The following is a 21502-nucleotide window of genomic DNA, read 5'->3' on the forward strand; positions in this document are numbered from 1 at the left end:
GTAATCTTGGATGTCCTCCATGTATGTGTCCGTACCTCACGGATTCACTTATTCACCTCTCATGCACGTTTAAAGAACACTGTATTTTTGGAAACATTTCTGTAAATTAGCAACCTCTGTCAGTATACATCTCAAATTGACCATTTGCTAATCCAATGAAAAGAGGGCATCCCATCAAAAACATCAGGGCGTACCTGTTACAGGACACTGAAAAGCATTAATTTACCTGTTAAACTCTTTAAAAAAGGGTGCTCAGATTTGCAGGATAAGAATAAGGTGCTGAATTACCCCTTTCTTGTCATTTAACGGTCTGGATCATGAATTGAATCTACAAATTCAAATGAAGTTAATATTTTAATTAATGGATCCCTCCCTCAGCCATTGTCAGGGATACACTTGACTGGTCATGCAACTCGTTAATAACCCTGGGGGAATGCAGGATTAGCCTTAAAACCCCATCAAGGAATCTTAATCCTTGATTAATTGATACTGGTTAAGAAGGAGGTTCTCTCACCTGTCCATGAACAAAATTAAATGCTCTATCTATCTATCTATCTATCTATCTATCTATCTATCTATCTATGTCTATGGAGTTCCAGAACAATTGTTTAAAAAGTTGTAAAGTTGTATGTTTACATTTCTTCCTAAAACATAGTCAATGCATTATTATTCCTCATTAAAACTTGTTCAGATATGTCTATAAAAAACCTCAGTTGTTACTTTTATCTATTGAAATAGGTTTTAATCCTGAAGAAAATACAGAACATTGGAATGTTCCGCTTAAAATATTTGAATGAAATACTTCCCTGCCTGGACAGGTTATCTTGTGTCTTTTCCTGGCACGGTTACTGTTTATGTGGGCAACAATGCAGAGGTTACATCAAAACCACAGTACAGAGGCTTTCCCTAAGGTGGTAACTGGGGCATGGGTCAGTGCCAATCAGGAGAAGGCAGGCGGGTACACGGGGGAATGAAAGGGTTAACGATAGGGGGAGGGGTAGTTGACAGCAAACCAGAAGAGAGGAGTATAAAAACATGAGGGAGAGCAGGCATATACAAACAGAGTGTTGGAGTGGAGTCCCTTGCTAAGGACATTTTCTGCACCAAGTTGCAACCCTTTCTTCTTCTTTTTTTTTTTAAGATATAGCCACCTAATGCAATGTGTTGGAGAAACAAACTGGCAGACTGGGCTGTAGCAAGAGAAACTGCATTTGCACAAAGTTAACCTGTGTGAGAGAAAGGCGCAACTAAAGGACGCAAACGAGCAAAGGTTACTATCCTATGCGTTTGGAGCATTAATACTAAAGTAAAGCATGCAACATGTGCGCCCAAAAAGAGGATCTATCAGCAGAGAGGACAGAGAGAAAAACCAGAAATACAGAATATAAAGCAAAGGCATAAATAACCAGCAGCGGAGAATGTGGCACAAACACAGGAGGAACAGAACTGCAACCCAAACTGTTGGTTGATCTTTGCGGATGGGACATCTACCTGGACTCGAGTGAATAAGACTTTGCAGGCTCCCTCTGCTTCCTCCAGCAGATATTAATTTATTATTGGGGGTGTGTGTGTATAAACTATCTGTGCTGCTGCTATATGCTCCATAATTGGACACCAGAAGCCCAATTAGTGATCCTATGATGCGAATATTTTTTAATATATTTGGAAAACACTTTTTTATTTCAGTGATTGGATTGCCAATGGAAGCGCAAATCAAATAAACCCAAATAACTGTTCATATTTGCATGGCTATTTTTATATTGCAAACAGTATATATTTGCTCATTTTCCACTCCAAACTTTGGAAATCCATGGTCAACACAAGTCTGAAGTTGAGGTTTCCCCCCCAGCGGCACAGCAGCCTGGTTGCAAACTATCTGAGATCTCCTTCGCTCTTCTTCCATATCAACCTTTTTCTTTAGTGGGCATTGTTGAACCCCGACGTGGCTCCGCAGTGGTGTGGCGGCTCCTCGTCCGCAGCGGATCCGGAGATCGGAGCCTCTGCAGCGGGAGGAGGAGGAGGCGGCGGCGGCGGCGGCTCCCCTGCCCCGGCGCAGGGTCCCAAACCCGGGCGGGTGAAGAGGATGGTGCGCCTGGCCGCGGAGCTCCTCTTACTGCTGGGACTCCTTCTCCTGACGCTGCACGTCACCGTGTTGCGCAGCAGCCCCCTACAGCCCGGCAATGTGACTTTGAAAAGCGAGCAGGAGATATTGCAGTCAGAGGTAAGGCTTCCCCCCCTCCTCTCTTTAAATTGAACCTCCAAGTGTCATATTGTATCCACAGTTTGGTGCAGCTCCTCTTGTGCAAGGCTATTGATTGCGTGGAAGCCTGCTGTTAAAATTAGAAACAACTCCAAGGCTTTTAAGATCAAATTATAGTTGCAGTCCTCCTAATGTGACTTCAAAAAACGACTTCCCCCAAAAGCCATTGAACTTGTGTGTGTGTGGATTTAACAAGCAGGGAAGTTATAAACGTGTCCTGTTCCTGCCTCTGAAATGCGCCTTATACTTATGGAGGTCTAGCCTTGGTTTTACGCACCAGGTTATAAAGGAGGAAACTTGTGGCACAGTATGTACTTTGCTGCACATTTTTTTTTTAGATATATTGTTAGGCTGTTACATTTGTGTTTAGATTTGCGTGACTTTGTAGACTACATTGAATTGGTTTAAGAGTGCCAAGGTGGTTGACATGTTTCTTTCTGTCCTGATGTGCCCATGTTGGCACCAATTTGGATGCCAATGCCATTAAGAGATCAGTCAATATACTATTAATGCCAAATCTGTGGCAATATGCTTTTAATGTGAAGTCTATGATGTCATCTGACAGGCTTAACATTTGTTACAAAGATCTTTATGTAAAAAAAAAAAAAAAAAGTTTTGATGCCATCCGAAATGAGAGTTAAGGCAACTTACTCATTGTACTGCATTTTTCAAGTGCAATAGCCTACTGCATTACATTTGATCCTATCCGTTAGGTTCTCAACTTACCTTCAAAGCTTGTTTTATTGTTGCAAGACCATAATGTATCTATTCATATCTATATAATACAACTACTACTACTACTACTACTACTACTACTAATAATAATAATAATAATAATAATAACCATAAATGAATGAAAATGCAATAATTGATTCAGCAGAAGTGTAGCTGAAATTTTGATCTGTAAACCAAAAAGTTTACAAAAGTTTACTACTACTACTAATACATTGCCAATGTCTTGTTTGCAACATGATTCAACAAAATTATAATAAATAATGAGATAATTTCATGTTTTGATGAGCCTTAAACATTGAGGGGAATCTCTCCAGTGGGATTGTGGTATCTGAGAGAGAAACATCTGCAGCAATAGTTGGCATCGGCAAACCTCAGGAAACAGCCCCTGCGCTCACATGGTGCGGAGGCGCTGAGATGGGGCAGGGATAATGTTGTGCAGTTTGTAAATCCTGGGATAGACAACTCCTGCACACATTACTCTTTGAAACCCCTGAAAACAAATAGGCTCAGATTTGTGGCTTCTTCTCAATAGTTGAATCAGGAGTCAAAGTAATATGTTTGCCCTTAAGTCCCCTTTTAAGTGTGTGTGTGTGTGATTTCATTGAATGCTTTGGATTGAAATACTCAACATATCCCTGTGCTTAAAAGTATACCCACCGCTGGGGGCACTGTTTGTCATTTTAACTTACTGTCAGTTCCAGCTTTCTGAACTGCATTCCTGTACTTATTGCTTGTTTTAATCAATGAATCAATTAAAAAGAATGTAATGCTCTTGAAGGCTGGGAACTATAGTGCATATACAGTGTATAGGGGGATGTGTCTGATTTTTATACCAATCAATCCTGAGTAATCGCCACTTTACCAATCTTAATATGTATTTTAGCATTTGGACTGGCCAGTTAAAGGATTAAGGAACACTTTTTGGTTCTCTGCGTTGGTCAGTGTCTATTTGGAGGAAAGGTCAAAGTGCAAGAAGGTGATTTTTATGGCCCCCTATCACCCACACTATTATAAGACTATTACAATTTGCTTTTTGAAAACAGTGGCTGGAGTTGCTGTTAATTTTGGCCATGCTTTGCAATTATGAACTGAAAAGGGCTTGGCAGTGCAATCCACATTGTTTTGTTTTTTAATTTGCAATTAAATCACTCTGACTCGTTATCTGTTTACTGGAGTGTAGTGCTTTAGTGCTATTAACCTTTGATGTCAATGGCTTGGGACAGCTTAGTATCCTCAAAGCAACAGTATGTCAGGATGCTTGGACTCACATGGCCCCCCATTCTCACGCCTTCTCCCACCAGTTTATATGCCATGATATAACCGATCCATGCATGAATTTGGTTAAACAGAAACCTGGCAACACATGCAGATGCAGTCAAATGCAAGTTTTTATTAAACTTGAATTATAACAATATTCATTTCTAATACAATATCCTTTCATTCTATAATTATTGACAATTATCAAAAGCACCTGGTGCCCCAGTTTAAAAGAAAAGGTGTTTCAAAGAAAAGCTGCATGCTGTGCTGACTTATTTTTTTATGGCATTTGGGTGTCAAAGCCCAGTGTTTAGATGTATGAGGCCTGAGGACAGGACACGAATCCGTCTCACTTAGAAGAAAATGATAGTGGACTTCATGAAGCCCTTGATTGTTGTGGTATGGTTGTCGGTCAGTGAAAGGAATAAACAGAAGAGAAGCTCAGTGGTGAGAACAGGAAATGGCATTTGCATTAATTCAATTAACTCCACTTTACATGCGAATTAGAGCTATAGAGAGGTGAGAAGCCATTGTCTTTTACTTCAAGCGGGTCATCTCCATCATTAACACCATTATTGTGACTAAAATGTCTCTGTTAGAGTGAGCTTCATCACTAATAGGCATACAGTAAGTAGATGAATAGGACTGCATTTACATATTTGTGTTGTATTTTAGCTTTGAAGACCTTTGGATCCTTTAGAACTAGTTTTTAGATTTAAATGCAAACTCTACATGTGTTTTTGCTGTATTGGAGTTACAGGACTTTACAGGAGGGGTTTTCATTTCGCTTATTTCGCCCAGAAAGCTTCTACATGTGATCACGTATTTCTTTAACTATCAGAAAAGGAATGTATTGTTTGGAACCAGATTATGACAGATTATTGGTAGAGAATATTGACATGATATTGTTTACTCTTCATGTTGGCTGAGAATAACAAATTGTAGATTGAGCTGCGATAATCCACGTATTTCCATATTTCTCCCAGCCCTTCGAGAGTTTACTCTTTACATTTACAAAGCCATGAGAGGGGACCCTTGGGTTTCCTCCTATTCATAATAAGATCCCACATTGTACTATAGCCCTTTCCCCAGGGAATGGCAAAGTAGCTGGGGAGGGCAGGCTCAAAGATCCCCATCAACCCTGAGGTGATGTATACTGTGCTGGCAGTGTGCTGTCATCATGGCCTCGTCAGTGTCACCAAAGCTTCCTGTTGACATCGCCATGGCTGCGCTCTACCCTTTGTGTGGAAATTGGGGCGGATGGGACTTTCAGCAGAAGCTAGCGTTTCATTCATTCGTTTCATCTCGCAGCTTTGTTTCCGTGCCGCAGTGCCTATTTAGAGAGAACGCTTATTATTGCTTGCGTATAAGAAACCCGGCGACCCAACGCAGTGCTTTTTATCATTCTGTCAATGCTTGCTCGGATTAACCTGTCATTTTGGACCGATGCGACACCTAATGGTAGCCTTGCAAGGGGGGCACACCCAGGCTCACAGCAGCAGCGGATACAGGGCAAATAACAACTACCTAAAAATTGATATCTTCTGACCACTTTCTCTGAAATTATAGGCCACCAAAAAGCGCGTTACTCCCACACCACACTCAGCAAGAGCTAGGATGGCTTTAGAGATGGCTGCGGTGACTCCAATGCTAAAATGGTCTTTAAAATCCTCACCATCACACACCAGTTCTCACTCCGACTGTTAGCGCAGAGAGCCGCACGGGGACCTGCATACCCCGGCCTTACAGTGCAGAGGAGTTGGGGATCAACAGGTTTGTGGTATGCCTGTCACATCCCCTGTAGTCAGTTTTGATGTATTTTTAGCTCACCACTGAAGTGTCCTTGTCGGAGCACGGAGGGAAAATGGGATCTCAGTGGTACTAACTGATAATTCAGTCTCTACACCATTTATTTATGAATCCACTTTAACATTGTATTGTCTGCCTAGAAATGTTAATGCTTAACATTTAAAAGACTTTGGTGATTTCTTTTTAAATATATACGTGCATCTTGTTTGTTTTAGTGGGTACAGCATGGGAAAAAATCGATGCTGTATGTGGTATTGCTTTGAATGTAATCTGATTTAGTGTAAGTATGTTTTGTGTTAAGTTTAAAGTTAATCAGTCGTAATGAGTGCCTTCTAGTTCTTAATGCCCATCACCTGCCAACTCGCTGTCCATTTTATGGGCTTAGCGCATTGATTCATGGAGGTCTAGGGCAGAGCTGTGCATAAGTCAAACGTGTGGCTCATTGCCTCATTGACTGGAAACACACAATGACTTGCATTACCAACTGTGCATATCTGTACGCCCTCATTCTGGAAGGGCGGGTTCTGGAACCAGTTTGCCACTTGAACACTGGGGTTTTCTAGTTATGTTTTAATCCTGTGTTATTTCTCGAAGACCTCACAAGAGGAATCGGCCGAGTAGTTTTTGGTTTTAATTTATTTATGGCTGATGGCATGGGAGAAATCTAACATTTCTGGTTCTCCCTTCTGAAGAAACATGTTGGCACATCTTAGCATTTGTAGTTGGCCTTATGAGACTGATTTGGTGTGTTTTCCCTCACAGCTAGTATTGTCAAACTACCAGTATGATGTGCGATTAGATATTATATACAGCGCAACAAACGCTTTTAGGCTAATTTTATTTTTCTTAAGGCAGTACATAATACAAAATTCTATTATTTCTGTACAGTGGAATAAATGTGTCAAAGTTGAATAAAGCTTGAATTTGTGTTGCGCTATTCTGAATGGTCTTCGAAAGACAATACAAACTGGGAAAATGAACCACACCTTTGACACAATCGTAGATCCTTTAAGACCCATCCTGCCAAGCTGTAATTTGTTTAGTCACTGAAAATAGTTGCAAACCTTACAAGGCAGCCCAAAATATGCCTGGAATTTACAGAGAGCATGTCATATAGAGTAATGTCTGACTGCGAGCTAGGATTTTACAACCCACCCCTCGGGAGCTTAAAAAGCATCATGAATTTGATTTATAATGGTGGCCTTAGCAAAGGGCATCCCGAAAGGGCTGCGGGAGACTTTTTGACCACTCAGCGGAAGATCTGTACACCCCCTGACGTTAAGTAGAAATGTTCCTTATTTATAGAATACGTGAAGTAAATAATTTGGTCAAACCAACCAATATATATACCAGCAATGGCCGCATTTACAAGTATGTACAACATCTTGTTTTGAAAGCTTGCTGTCACGATGGTCTCTGTTTTTGAGAACTTGAATGTTGATGCCTGCCAAGTTGATGGTCAAAGTGGCTTTTTGGTAAGTGGCCCTGTCTAGGCTGGTTTCTAAGCTCCTAAAACCGAGGAACATAGTATTTCCAGCCTTAAACTGGGTTTACCTTTGCCATTAAAACAGACTTTGAAACTCTGCTACCTCACAACTACCTCCTTCATGCTGCTTTTCTCCGTTTCCTCAGCATTATTGGCCAATAGAAGCCAGAGCTGTGTGCTGAAAACAAGCAGGATTGATCCTCACAAGCGATAATCTGGTTACGTGAGGAAAAGAAAGAGATAATTTTCCCTTCCACCTAAGTGTCAGATTCAAAGGCATCTGCCACGGTGTGCATGGTATTCATTTCCTGTTTGCGCTCCCTTTGGAATGCCCCCTGAGTTGTTTCAAATTGAAAATGGAGTCATGCTCCTTTAATCAACCTTTGCAAAGTGAAAAAGGAAGAGAGAGAGAGAGAGAGAGAGCAAGGGGAGGGAAAAAAGTTTCATTCATGTTTTTGAAGGCACTTCCTGTGATGTTTAGTGAAACACGATGAGCTGAATAATTGCCGTTCACCTTTGATCTTCCCCATTCGGAAGTTTTCATAGAAAGACTTCTTAGGAGGAGTCAGCTGATAGGAACTGGGTTCATGAAAGTAGTAATTTTCAAGTAGTGTGTGTTATTTACTTCCGTATGTTTCTTAGTGGATTAGGAATGATTTGTATTTTGTGGGTTTAAAGATGACTGAAATTAAATAGGTTATACACCACCAGTGTATAGTTATACTACTTAATCCAAGCACTGTAGATTTTTCATGACATTTTCTTTTACTTCTTAACAAACAGTTGTAACTCTGTATTGAATCATTACATGTCACGAAAGCTTGGTCAAAACCTACTGGAGTCAGAGAATTCTTGATGGTTTCCGAGAAAGATCTATTTCTTGCCTATTGACAAGTGTGTTTCTGGTTCATTTACATAATGGAGTGGTCTCCTGGGGTTGGTGCCTTTTCTCCACAGTTGAATTTACATTTCAAATGACACTGTTTAACATTTAAATGCTATGGACTTACCTAAAACGCATCTTTGGAGAGTGTCAACTGGACAAACATTGTAGTTATTAATGTAATAAGCATTCAGCAAAGTACTGGACAAATACTCATAACTCCTATTCCCTTTAGATGTATGCAATTGGTAATACACTAAATTTAGAGCAAAAAAGTTCAACAATGTTTTGTCTGTGACTACACAAGTTGGACTCCTCCTAAACAGTAGTTTCTATTTATGTTCTGGCTTTCAAACAGCCTTCTTTTGATTAATTAGTTTTGCAATCCGACACGGACATTCAGAGAAAGGTGTGTTACTATTGTTCCAAAGTATGTGTTACATAAGGTACTTCTCTTCCCTTCTGACAACTTCAACTGTAGGAAATGAAGATTAAGTAATCTAACTCACAGTCTGCACTATTCACGATTTTCTCGTTTCTCGTCGAGCCCAGGGTCTTTCTTTAGCATCGAGGCTGACGGGGATGCCCTGTCTCCGTGTAAAACAGTAGACATGTCACACGGTCATGGGAGCTTCCAGGCCTGCCCTTATGTTTGTGCTGAAATACTGCAGAGTGACAGGATTCGGCTCCAGCACACATGCTTGTAGTGCCTCTCCACTAATTGGCAAATACGAGCAGGAGGTTTCGGATGGTTTAAGGACCCACCTGCCAGGAGATGGGAGAGATTGATTATCCGGCTCTCTGTCGGGAGGGAGCCGACTCCCAGAAAAGCACAGGTCAGCGCTAGTAAAGGCGTGAGAGCAAATTATGAATTACAGCTCCGTTGGACTGTGAAGTAACTGAAGATGCTGGAAATGGGGCAGCAACGGTGACTTTGTAGTTTCAGGAATGAAGTATGTGGATGAGGATTTTCTCTTAGTAAGGGTTCTAACAAAAATACATATTTCAGAGCCTTACTTTTGAGGGAATAGCAAGCTGAACAATTACATGGTTAGCTCTTATTCTATCACAACAAACGATTCATGTCCTGTATTTTTTTAAGTAGTCTTCATTATCCTTTATCAGCTTAAAGTTTACAGATTAATCGTTCACCACCACTACCTTGGTTCTCAGTATATTTTTATGCTATTCAATGTAGACTGACTACTTTTATGTCCATTTAAAACAACATAATAATCTAGTGAAACTGAGATCATTTAGTCGTTGTTATCTTGTTTAAATCCTATCATATCCCATGTGGACAGACAAAATAAAACCATTATATATAGACGTACACAAATAGATACACTGATGTTAAGCCCCCACTAACTATTCCATCATCAACTTTTCCGTTTTCAAAATGCTTCTTAACATTTCCCCGACTAGCGTACCAAATTATACATGGCCGTAGCAGCTGTTAGACTTAACGGAGAGGTGTACCTAAATCTCCGTGAATCAAGTCCCGAAAGGAGCCTCCATCGCTTGGCAAATGATGAAACGGATCTTTTAATAGAGATGTTTATGGAGATTGTCAGTTCTTAACCTTGAAAGTGAACCATGCTGTTCGTGTTTTTCCAAGAGATGAGGAGTGTGAAAGATGAGTTAAAATTGAGCATGAAAAGATCAAACATGCAGTAGAAAAGGCTAAGGTTGCACCCTCAAAGCCAATTTAAAGGTAATTTAAAGCCATTTTTTTAAGAAAGCCGGGATAAAAGAGATCTGTTTTGAAAGGTGTCTTTTTCTTTTTCTAGCAGGAAAAACTATACCGGAATATCCGAGAGGTAGCATGCTAGCAGTGGGGGCTTATAGGCCTAGTTCTGCTAATGCTTTAGCCATTAATCAGGAGCTGTTTTGAAAACTTAACTTCATCTTTTGAGGTTGGATTCCTCTACGGGGCAGCCTTAATCCTCGTGCAATGAATTACTGTACGCTAGCGGGGATCAGTTGGGAACATGGGAAATCCTATCTCTCGGAGGGTATGCCTGTCTGACAACCCGTTCATTCATGCTCTCGTTATCCGAAGCATATGAATCCGCGCCGACACCGAATCGACGAGGTGCAGGGTTTAATTTTCTCGCACACAGAAATCCACGACGAAAACAGAAGCGTTTCAAACGTACTGCTGCCTTTGCCTCAGGCAAGGAAGAAGCATTTGTGAACGAGCAAGTGCTTTTCCTTTCCTTGCATCCTTTTCTTAGCCACTTTGAAAGTGTCCGTCACGTTTCGCTTACTCAGGACAGGCAGCGAAAGGTATTTGCGCAGAGAGTGGAGGTCTAGCGCTGTAATTACATTGCTTCTCAGGGGACTGGAGATTAGGAAGGGGTTATCACATAGGGATCTGAAGTCTTACAGCAATTATGTTTGCAAAATGGTTCCTGCTGGCACCGTGTACAGTAATATAAGGTGGCGAGTCCCTGCAATCTGTTTATTAAAATTACATACTTTCCCTTGGTATGCCATATCCTGTTTATTTCCTCTCCATAATTGCCGCCTAAATCAACAGCGCTTATTGTGGTTGTTGGCCCCCGAAGCCATGGAGATTGCAACATTTCACTCTTTTTTTTGTTTTTGTTCTCCTAGTAACACCCAACGCTTTAAAGGTCTGTCCTGTTGTGTGTTAAGAGTTTAAGACCGAGGCTGTTATCTTGTGCGACTGACATAACAAGGCCCTGCGTGACACCGCAAAGGTAGCATAGCATTTCAAAGGCCTGTCACAGTTTGCATCTATTGTTGTTTAATTTGTGTTTCAAGTATACATACATTAATATATATGTAGCACTGTATACCAGTGGAATAGTCTTCACACGTTTGGATACTGTAGTTTAGGTGCTATATTCTACATTTACTTGTTTTTATTTGTGTCTATTTAGTTGAACTGTGGAAAATAATCCTCACAAGGTTCTGGCTCCTAGATTCTCAATGCATATAGCTGTAATTTAATATTGCTATCCAAATGATGTTGATACGGGTAAATGTAGTTATTAACATGACCAATGCATAGTATAATTTACTCTTCTGTTTTTTTGTATTTGTATAATAATGGTGCTTTCATAGTTCGGTCTTTATTATTTCATTTTAAAATGCCAGCTCCCAGTTATGTGGGAACAATCCTTCAACACGGTTATTTGTGCAGCCCTGTGTCTTGGAGCCTTTCTGAAAAAAGCATTTCATTCAGCAGCTATTAACATTGCGTCTGGTGTGTGTAGGCATTGACAACCTGCCCGCTATAGAAAGCTGCATTTGGACGGCTTCGTCAGGAAACAGTACCTTTGCTTCTAGAGGCATTATTTTTAGAGGGTGGAGTCTTTTACATCCACAAATAGCTATAAAACAACCTGACACTGGCTGCTACAGCAGTATAGTGATATATAGCTGCCATGCTTTTAGGCTGTACTGTAGCCCCCAAGAAAAATACATGATTGATGGCTTACTTTCATCTTATTGTCTACCACACAAGCACAGAGGATTACTGCCTCGTTATAACTGCCTGTCCAATTGCAAGTAATTACGCCTTCTGCATTACTTTGACTAGGAACACATGCGTTGGCAATCTCTTGGATTTATTCACCATATTTGTAAGACTCGGAGCATTTCATTGTCAGGAGAAAACAATAAAATGTCCTTTTAGGCTAAATGAATCATATCTTTAATCTTTTTCAATGCCACATTTGACTCAAACTGCACTTTAGTGGTTGCGCTCATTCTTCAAAACGTTTAAAAAAAAGAATGTAAAGTCAAAGTTACCATTTGCTGAAATGGGCAAACAATATATCCTGTTTATTCTCTGAAACATGTCTTTTCTGTTAAAAGGTTAAAAGCCAAATCTTTTCCCTGAATCACTAGTATGAGAGGTTACAACTTCAGTGTTGTAGAAGTTTCTTAATGGGTGTATGCAGAAAACAAAAATGTATATTTATTTTTTAAAGAAAGAAATCTTTGAAATCAAATCTTCTTAGCTCGAAATTCATAAGAGTATTTCCTTATTGTGTGATCTTTACTGTAAGCACTTGAAAGATAGGCTTTCTCTCCTGCCAGCAAAAACATGTATGGAGAAAAAAAGGTCTGTATGGCCAAAGTAAGAGGGAAGAACGGTTTACAGACAACCGATTCATGACAGACATCAAGGCCAAAATGACAGCAACCCAGTGACCCACATGGACAATAACCACCCAGTTTCTGTGAGCATCTTTCACCTGCATATTCCCCTTCAGTCGGATCTGCGGGATGTTTCTAAGAGCAGGCAAGAGCTGCGTGGCTCTGTTTTAGGCAGTCGTCTTCTCTGTTTATTTTTGAAGGTGTTAAAAAAAAAAAAAGCACTTTCAAATCAGAGCCAACACTGGGTTGCAGAGAGATATTTCCTTTTTATCTGAGGGGTGTATGCCAGGGAAATGATTCTGCCTGAAGGGAAACAGGAAATTAGGAGGGAATTAGAAGGGCATTATTGCAAAACAGTTTTTTTCAAATGTTGCCATCAGTGTCAGGGAACAGAGAAATCTACCACTTTTTTTTGTATTAGTCCTTCAAAACCAGTATTGCTTTCCTGATAAAACTTTTCCCTCTATAGTTCAGCTTAAAGTGGCTGCCTGTAGGATTTATGATGAGGTTGCTACCAAGAGCATTTTAATGTTTCTAAATTATCTTCTTATTGGAGGCCTATATCACTCCCATTTAGATTTAAGTTTTTTTTGTAGAGGTTCTGGTGAGGGGAGTATCATTATTGAGGACACGGTTATTGTAAAAGTACCTTAAATCTTGATTTTCTTTTTCTCTCTTCTCATCAGAACAATCTCCATGATGACAGCAGCTCCTCCACACACCGCTCTCCTGGGGAGCGACACATACGCCCTGCGCACCGGGCGGCTCACAGGCCCGTCTCCAAACACCGCACCCCCCAGGACAGTGCCGGCTCACCCGTGCAGAGGGACGGGCCCGGGGGCTTCTTACTGGATCTGCACAACTTCCCTGACCTCTCCAAGGCGGACATAAATGGACAGAACCCCAACATTCAGGTAACACACTCCACAGTATAGTAGCCATCAAGAAAGAACGGCTTTCTAAGTTCAACCGCAGCTGATACAGATAGAGGGGGCTTGATTGTGTGTACTTGCTTGGAGATGATCTTTTATGTATCGCTTCTGTGTTAAGTTAAAAATCTAGAATTTAAAACCCCGCATGCCAAAGGAGTCTTGTGTCGCAGGGGGCAGCGCAGACGCACACAGTGAGCAGGAAGAGAGGCTGGCTTGTACGTAGCGCCATGGCTGCCCAAACACACAGAGCAGCTGCCTCTGAACCAGGAAGCAGCCCAATGCACGGCTGCACACCAGTACTCCTTTTCACTGGGGACCCCTTTAAAGGCACTGAGCTAATAACAGTCTTAATGAAGCTTCATAGTGAGGCCCATTTCCGCGGTTTGTGTCTTTTTGTTTGTGTTTGTTTTGGTAAAAATGTTCTTTATGTTCCTCTTCTGATGGGTTTCATCAGATTAATCAATTAATCACATCTCTAGCATGGTTTCTTAATACGTCACGTTGCTGTCAAGTAGCAGAATAAACAGGATTTCGCATTAAATTATTCCACAAACGAGTTCTGAAGAATCACAGTTTCGAAAGCAGAAAAATCTATATTTACATTGTGTGGACATAAATAAAGCATACTTATCTTGTTTGATTCTGTATACATAGATACTTATTTACCTATCAATGGGACACATAGGTTTATATCAGTGTAAATATGAATTGAAGTATGAGTAAATGTATAAACGTGTCAAGATGTGGCCAGTTGTAGAGAGATTTGACATTGTGTTTCTGGTTGAAAGTTAGATCTTTGATCTTTGTTTCATCTGGTCTGAAACACATTTGCTTTGAACCCAGCATTAAGGTGGAGCAGGTTGATCCTGTGACCGCTGACTTATGAACACGTTTATAAATCTCTTCATCTGGGACACACATGTTTTCTTGTGACAAGAGCATAAACCAGTGCTCAGCCGAACACGGTAATTCAGAGACAGCCATTTGAGATTGTAATACCAGCCTTCATTACATCTTCTCAATGCAGTGTTCTGCATTCCCTGCCAGCGATGTACAAGACTGACAGGTTTGCTGATGCTCTGTGCCGCAGGTAACGATCGAGGTGGTGGACGGGGCTGAGGGAGAACCGGAGAAGGAGCTGCGGAAGGAGAACAAGCCCAGCTGGCCCTCACCCAACTGGAGGAACTGGTGGCAGCTGTCCACCTCCACCACCCGCCACGGGGACAGCCAGCAAGAGTACAACTACGACAGCAACACCGACGACAGCAACTTCCTGAAGCCACTGGGCGACTGGGAGCGGCGAGGGGGCCCCCACCAGAGGGGCTTCGACACTAAAGCCCAACCCGAGTACGGTGAGTCCAGGCTGGAGGGATCTCTGGGAGTTTAACTGCTACTCTTTGGGAGGTCGGTTAAGGGTACACAGATTTGTAATGGTATAAGCGCAGGACACAACAAGAGTAGAATTGTATTTGCATCCAGCAGCTGCGTCAGGTAGTCTGATCGGTTACACAACTTAAGAACCAATTGGACATGCTAGATGGAACATGTATGTACGTCTCTTATTCACACTGGTTATAATGACCCGTTTAAGGATAAGAAGTGTTTTTATGTGGGGTTTTTTCCAGTGAGAGATGGTGAAACCAAATCTAACACACCTGCGTATTCAAAAGAAAGGGGGGAAGACGATACACTGGACTTTTAATATACTGTGGCGGCCTCTTAACCCGAGACTACTTGTAATACTGGAATCTGACTTGTTAAGGAATCAGGGACCCTTGAAGGCTGGCAGGTCTTTTCCTCAATATGATGTCTTCTGTTACATTAATTCATTCATTACATTCCCGATTATGTTATGTCCTCAGCTGAAGGACCTGGAATAACGGAACGAATCCTGTGATAGCACCTCCGCCAAAATGTTCTCCGCACTTGGGGGGGGAGAAGTGTTAATATAAAAGAATGTGAACTTCCTATAAATCTCATTCTTACAGTGTCTCAACACGTCTGAAACATTGAATCACAAACAGCAGGGCGTCTATCAGACAGGTCCTCCTGACAGAAGTGTAGACGGCCATGTTGGGCACTGAGAGGCACCTGAGAGCATTGGCATTTTACAATTTAGATCTGATTTTGCTTTATTTCAAAGTTTTAACCCCAACAGATTCCTTATTTCTGAATCATTTAGCTTGAGCCCACCTCGCTTTATCCCAGGCAAGGCTTCTGGGTATCACCAGCGAACCGTTCTGGCTGAGAGAAATGTACACAGTGAACTTCAGCTTCTCTAATAGGTAGTTAGTAGCATTAATGATGAGAAAGTATTTGAATTTATAGGGCGGTTTTTACTGGTCCATTGGGCCTTTTAATAAGCTCATTATGGATAAGACAATTAAGAACGCCTTTCTGGTGCCAAGAGAGCATTGTAAAGCAGTATGGGAGAGAGCTGGGAGATGAGTGCATACCGTGCAAAGATGGAAATTAATGAACATCTCACTATAGAAATTAGACCATAGATTTATGCTACAAAACGGAGGCCCAGCTAATGGAATTCAAAGAAAGTATTTCCTCATTGATACAGTGTTTTCTCCAAAGAGAGGAAGCGATGTTTGTAATTGAGGCCACAACAGAAAGCAGGGAAACAAAAGAAGAATCCCGGTTCTTCAAAATAAATGACGATTTTTTTTTTTTGCCGTTTGCCTGAGAGTGGGCGTATTACATATTGAACTGTGGTGACGTCATCAACCCACCTAAGGATAGGTTCTTCGACATGTTGGCCACTGAGGGGTTTGAGGTTTGGATGGAAGAATCTTTAAATGCTGAGTAGGACTGCCTTGTTTTACTGTTCCATGTAGGTAATTCAAACCAGAAGAATTTATTTTACATTTCCATTAGATCTATGAACATATTTTAAATGGAATCTGGTCTTGGTTGGCCGGGGAATGGATTACTTTTCTTCAAAACGCATATCTTTGACTTCTGAATAATCACATGCACAATTCTAATATTCAGAATTATCAGATTAAAGCACATTTCTTCCAAAAAAGAAATACTTTCAATACATACTGAGCATTGCTGACACAGACAAAATGCCATATTGCGCAAAGACATGGCCCCCTTGCTTTATGGGGAAATGCTTTTTTGGTCTAGTGGGGATGGAGTCCAGCAATAAAACCTGGCCTTCCAGCGCTCGGGATTTACAACTGAAGATTCCCAGCTGCCCAGGGCTCAGGGAGAACGGCTTTAGTTGGGATGTGGGGGGAGCACTGGGGGGTTAAGGAGGAGGAAATGTGCGTCCTGGGCTCATGTAATGCCCCACGTGTGAAAGCCATTTAGAAAGGCATGCTAATGGCTGGCTCACTGGCGGCTGGCCTGGGCTGCAGGTACTAGAAACATATGGCCCCAATTAATGTTTGCAGTGGAATTGCTGGCAGCCTGTTGACTCTGTCTCTCTCTCTCTTCTCCAGATTACATTGACGGGGAAGGAGACTGGAGCCCCTGGTCAGCCTGCAGTGTCACCTGTGGGAACGGGAACCAGAAGCGCACTAGGCCGTGTGGGTACGCCTGCACTGCCACCGAGTCTCGGACGTGCGACATGCCCAGCTGCCCAGGTCAGAGCGCCCCACCACGGTTTTAGACCATCGCCAACGTAGCACATGGTCATCTCTATCGGCAACATGCCCAGAAAGTCATCCTAAAAAGATGACGTAGTGGTGTTAGACATGTGTACTCAAGTAGCTCTTGTTGCTTTCTGTTTTTGTGGTATTAGGAATTGAAGATACCTTTCGAACAGCGGCCACAGAAGTCAGTCTTCTAGCAGGAACGGACGATTTCAACGCCACGGAGCTGTTTGGAGTTGGTAAGATGTTATTATGTTATCTAGGGTTGTATTTTTTTAGGTTTGATTACAGTTTATCACGGCCTGTAGTTGAGTTCAGACAGACAGCTGAATTTCATGCTGTCAGGCATTTAGAATGAAATACAAATGTTTACAAGTTTAAAATACAAATACTTTCATAATGTTTTGGCATGTAACAAATTGCAATCAGTGAATGAATGAATGTGACATGTATAAAAAGGAACGCAGTGAGGAAGGGAGATGAAAACACTCCAGATGACTGAATCTGTGGTCCTGAGCAGATCTTGGCAAATGAGGAAAACACACAATGAAACAAAGTGTTCTTAATGTTCCTTTATTGTGTAACCTATAAAAAATACTTGACCGAGATGTAATGCCTTCCAGACACCGACAGCTGCGAGAGATGGATGAACTGTAAAAGCGAATTCCTGAAAAAGTACATGCTCAAAGTGGCCAACGACCTTCCCAGCTGCCCCTGCTCCTACCCGACAGAGGTGGCCTACAGCACGGCCGACATCTACGACCGGAGCATGCGCAAGGATTTCCGCTGGAAGGACGCCAGCGGCCCGAAGGAGAAGCTGGAGATCTACAAGCCCACAGCACGCTACTGTATCCGCTCCATGCTGACCTTTGACAGCACCACGCTGGCGGCACAGCACTGTTGCTACGATGACAGCATGAAACTCATCACCCGCGGCAAAGGGGCGGGCAGTCCCAACCTCATCAGCACCGAGTTCTCCGCCGACCTCCATTACAAAGTGGACATCCTGCCCTGGATTATCTGCAAAGGAGACTGGAGCCGCTACAATGAGGTCCGGCCGCCCAACAACGGGCAGAAGTGCAGCGAAAACCCTGTGGACGAGGACTACGGCAAACAGCTTCAGGAAGCCAGGGAGTTCTGAGGCACGGCTCCCTGACGTGCATCGAAAGGGAGAAAGAAATCGAGACTCTAGCAGATGGGGTGTAACCACTTTATCTTACATTGATGTGCAAGGCTTTAAACAAGTCTGCAGTATAATCAGGACTGCTCTGCTGTTTAACATCTAGCACATGGGCTACAATATTCAGGGAGCAGCAGATCCCTATACGTTATCCCGTATAATTTAAATTCCTCCAGAAGTACAAAGGGCAGTTCTGTTTGCCACGGCAACGACAACAAAGTACAGTTAGGTTCTTTATATTCTAATATCGTAAATCTTTCAACACTATTCGAAGCAAAACGGTCGTTTGCAAATGACTCCTGTCTGAGCTGTCAATCTGTGTTGGGCTTCAAAGGGAGGGGAACCATTTCTGTTGCACAATGAGGAGAGAGAAAAAACGAAGACTTCTTCTGATGGCGATTGTACGTTCCATCTGTGCAATGCAATTAGAAGTTGGAACAATTACTCGCAGAAGAAAAAAAAAAAAAAAAAAAAAAAAAAAGAGCAAAACCACGAGTGACTTGGCAGCTTGGTGATGTTTCACTTGTACTAGAGACTGATGCAAGTGCATTGTATTTGAAGGGAAACAAATTCTGCTTCTTCTCTACAATGCAGACAATCAAAGGGAAAGGCTGCGTTTTATCTCGTTTTCAACAAAAGGGATTTGGTGCAGAGACCAGCCATCGCATTCAAGAGCATTTCTGTGAATGGGAATTATTTCCAGTGACTCTAACCGTGAACAGAGAAAGTGGCACTTTTGTATTTAAAGGGCTTGAACCTTTTCCCCACATTTGCTTGGGTTTAGTATTCAGGTTCTCATGTAAGCTTATTAGCTTGATTATTTAGCATGCACCAACGAAAATAATCTGCAGTGTCCTTTTTGAGTTTCATGGTTTTATTTTTGGTTCCTGACCGTCTTTCTCGATGTTAAAAACACAAAACAAAAAGTCTGCATTATTTTTGTAAAGTATTTATTAAGTTGTAGCTATGTCCCGCTCATTGGGCGTCTTTATGTGGTCACTGTTTGGTGCAGGCAGAAGGAACGCGTGCATACCAATGTACCGAGAGACCTCCGGGAAATGAATGTTTAAATAAAATCATAAATGAAATTCAGAATCAACGTGATTTTATGTATTTATTCACTTTTAAGTGAGTGGTTGATTTGAATAACATCAGACTAGAGAGCGCTGCAGTCCAGATGTGTCGATTATCTCTATCGCTAAACTGCTCCTATTTTCTGATGCTTTCTGTCCATATCTGTATCAGGGAAAGAACAAACACTCTGGCACTGACCATACACTTATCAGAAATACTTTTAGATCTTCTGAAACATGTACAGGGCATTTAGTAAATGCTGTTCCAAAGTTGTTACATGAATTACCTTTTCAATAACTGCAAATCATTATTAGTCAAGTTTGATGCTAAATGTTAAAGTCTGCAGAGAAAAATGGCACATTAGCCCCACCTATTGATACACTGCTACATTAGTGCAGCGTTACATTCAAGGGGACCTCGAGCTTTGGGAACCTCTAGGGTTACACTAAACCTGCGTATTATGTTACTGTATTGAGTGAAGTCATTCATCTTATTTTACGATTAAAAAATAAATAAAACCATTTAGTATATGAGCATTTTCTGTGTTACATCTTCACATTAGTAAGTAAAGGTTTAATTTTCACAAATACTCATAAGCTTTCAAAGTTGTGAATAAATAAAGCAGGAACCACCAGAATGGCATGGAATAGTCGAACATTTGAAAGTAAACCATATTAGGTCATTTTATGAGTAAGATCACTTAATATTAGGTCTTTTTAAAGTCCTGTCAAAATGCATTACCACAGAGAAAACCAATTCCTGCAATTACAACGGTGAAGGCATTTGCACAAGATTCCCATTACAGTATGTCTTGAATGAAAACTTTTTGATGTTGTTGTGCAATACATTTTTTTTTTCCCCCCAAACATGACCCTACTGTCTCCTGCACGCATACATTACAGATTCCTTTCAATTTTTTCTGGGTACACATATGTAGCCCAGAGGTGCTTTGTGGAAGAACGCTGCAGGAAAATCACTAAGCAAACAAAACTTGAAGCTGAGATTTTCCTCATAATTTTCTATTCACACAATATTACAAAAACAAAAAACTCACCCACTGGTTTCAGAGTGTGCAGGCACCAGCATGTACAGAAAAAAATCTCTGTAATGTAACTGCAGCAGACTGTGAAAAGATTATTTATAAGATGAAGCCTTCCATACATTGTGTCACACTTTCTGCTATTCCATTAACTTTGGAGATCTTCTGCATAAAAAACAAAAAAAACAACTAAATTTTATATTCTTATGGAAAGAACTGAGTAGTTTATGTTTCATTTCCTATCTGAAACAGGTAATAAGTTGAAATAGCATTTGCCTGTCCAAATCCCAGAGCTAAAAGTACTTTTTAGTTTTATGTCTGTCCTTGACACATTGGATCGCCTCCTATTTATGCAAGAATACGAAATAAAATAAATAAACTTCACACACAGCCTGACTACATTAAAAGTTTCATGAGGGGGATTTGGGGATTTTGAAGATGCACAGTCTAAATTGCTGTGAAATTGAGTTTCCTCAGAATAAAAGCATTCGAGACGTTTTAGCTTATCATCAAAATCTATCAGTGTGGAATGGTCAATTTAACACTGTAACAGAAAAAGTGCGTTTGAAATTAAAAAGTTCATAAAGTACAACAAATAAAATAGTGTGATGTTGATTAAAAGTTTACAACATGCAAGTCCAAGGATGTTTAGAGACTTTATTACATTGCTTTGGCACTCTACGAAAAACCTGGTAAAAATGTGTTTTACAAACTATTGCTATCAATTCCCCATCGTCTTCTAAAAGCACAGCACTGCTGTAGCTAAGATTACAGTTTCCTCTCAGTGAGTAGCAACTGATCGTTATCTAATCAGATAGCCGTGCAGATCAAAGGAAGGTGCTTTTATTTAGCCATATGTCAATTTAAAAAGAGTGCGATGGCAGACAAACTATCTGGGCTGGCTCCACACATGACTCCTGTGCGGATGGGACTTTTTTTTGAGACACCACTCTTATCTGCGTGTCCGCTGTCTGCAGGATTGGCAACTAATCATATCAGCTGTCTGATGTCACCTGGTATTGAATTATGGTTTTTAAGAAAATAACACATTTTCATAGGAGAATTTGTATTTGAATTGGGCTTTCCATGATGCCAGTGAGGG

General features: G+C 41.2%; 1 protein-coding gene across 1 annotated transcript; it reads left to right on the forward strand.

Annotated features, from left to right (window-relative positions):
• Nucleotides 1-1047: 1047 nt before the first annotated feature.
• ism1 (isthmin 1) lies at nt 1048-18776 on the forward strand. Its single transcript, XM_066696841.1, has 6 exons — nt 1048-2221; nt 13251-13478; nt 14587-14848; nt 16955-17098; nt 17257-17346; nt 17731-18776. The coding sequence occupies exons 1-6, from the start codon at nt 2084-2086 to the stop codon at nt 18246-18248; spliced, it is 1380 nt and encodes a 459-aa protein (XP_066552938.1). The 5' UTR covers nt 1048-2083; the 3' UTR covers nt 18249-18776.
• The last annotated feature ends 2726 nt before the right edge of the window (nt 18777-21502 follow it).

This window comes from Amia ocellicauda, chromosome 23 (assembly GCF_036373705.1).
Source record: "Amia ocellicauda isolate fAmiCal2 chromosome 23, fAmiCal2.hap1, whole genome shotgun sequence".
Classification (NCBI taxonomy): domain Eukaryota; kingdom Metazoa; phylum Chordata; class Actinopteri; order Amiiformes; family Amiidae; genus Amia; species Amia ocellicauda.

Excerpts from the sequence above, each read along its gene's own strand:
- ism1 (XM_066696841.1), top strand. The coding sequence starts at position 2,084 with ATGGTGCGCCTGGCCGCGGAGCTCCTCTTACTGCTGGGACTCCTTCTC. Across the intron at positions 2,222-13,250 it reads AGGAGATATTGCAGTCAGAG|AACAATCTCCATGATGACAG; the intron begins GTAAGGCTTCCC and ends TCTTCTCATCAG. Across the intron at positions 17,347-17,730 it reads CACGGAGCTGTTTGGAGTTG|ACACCGACAGCTGCGAGAGA; the intron begins GTAAGATGTTAT and ends AATGCCTTCCAG.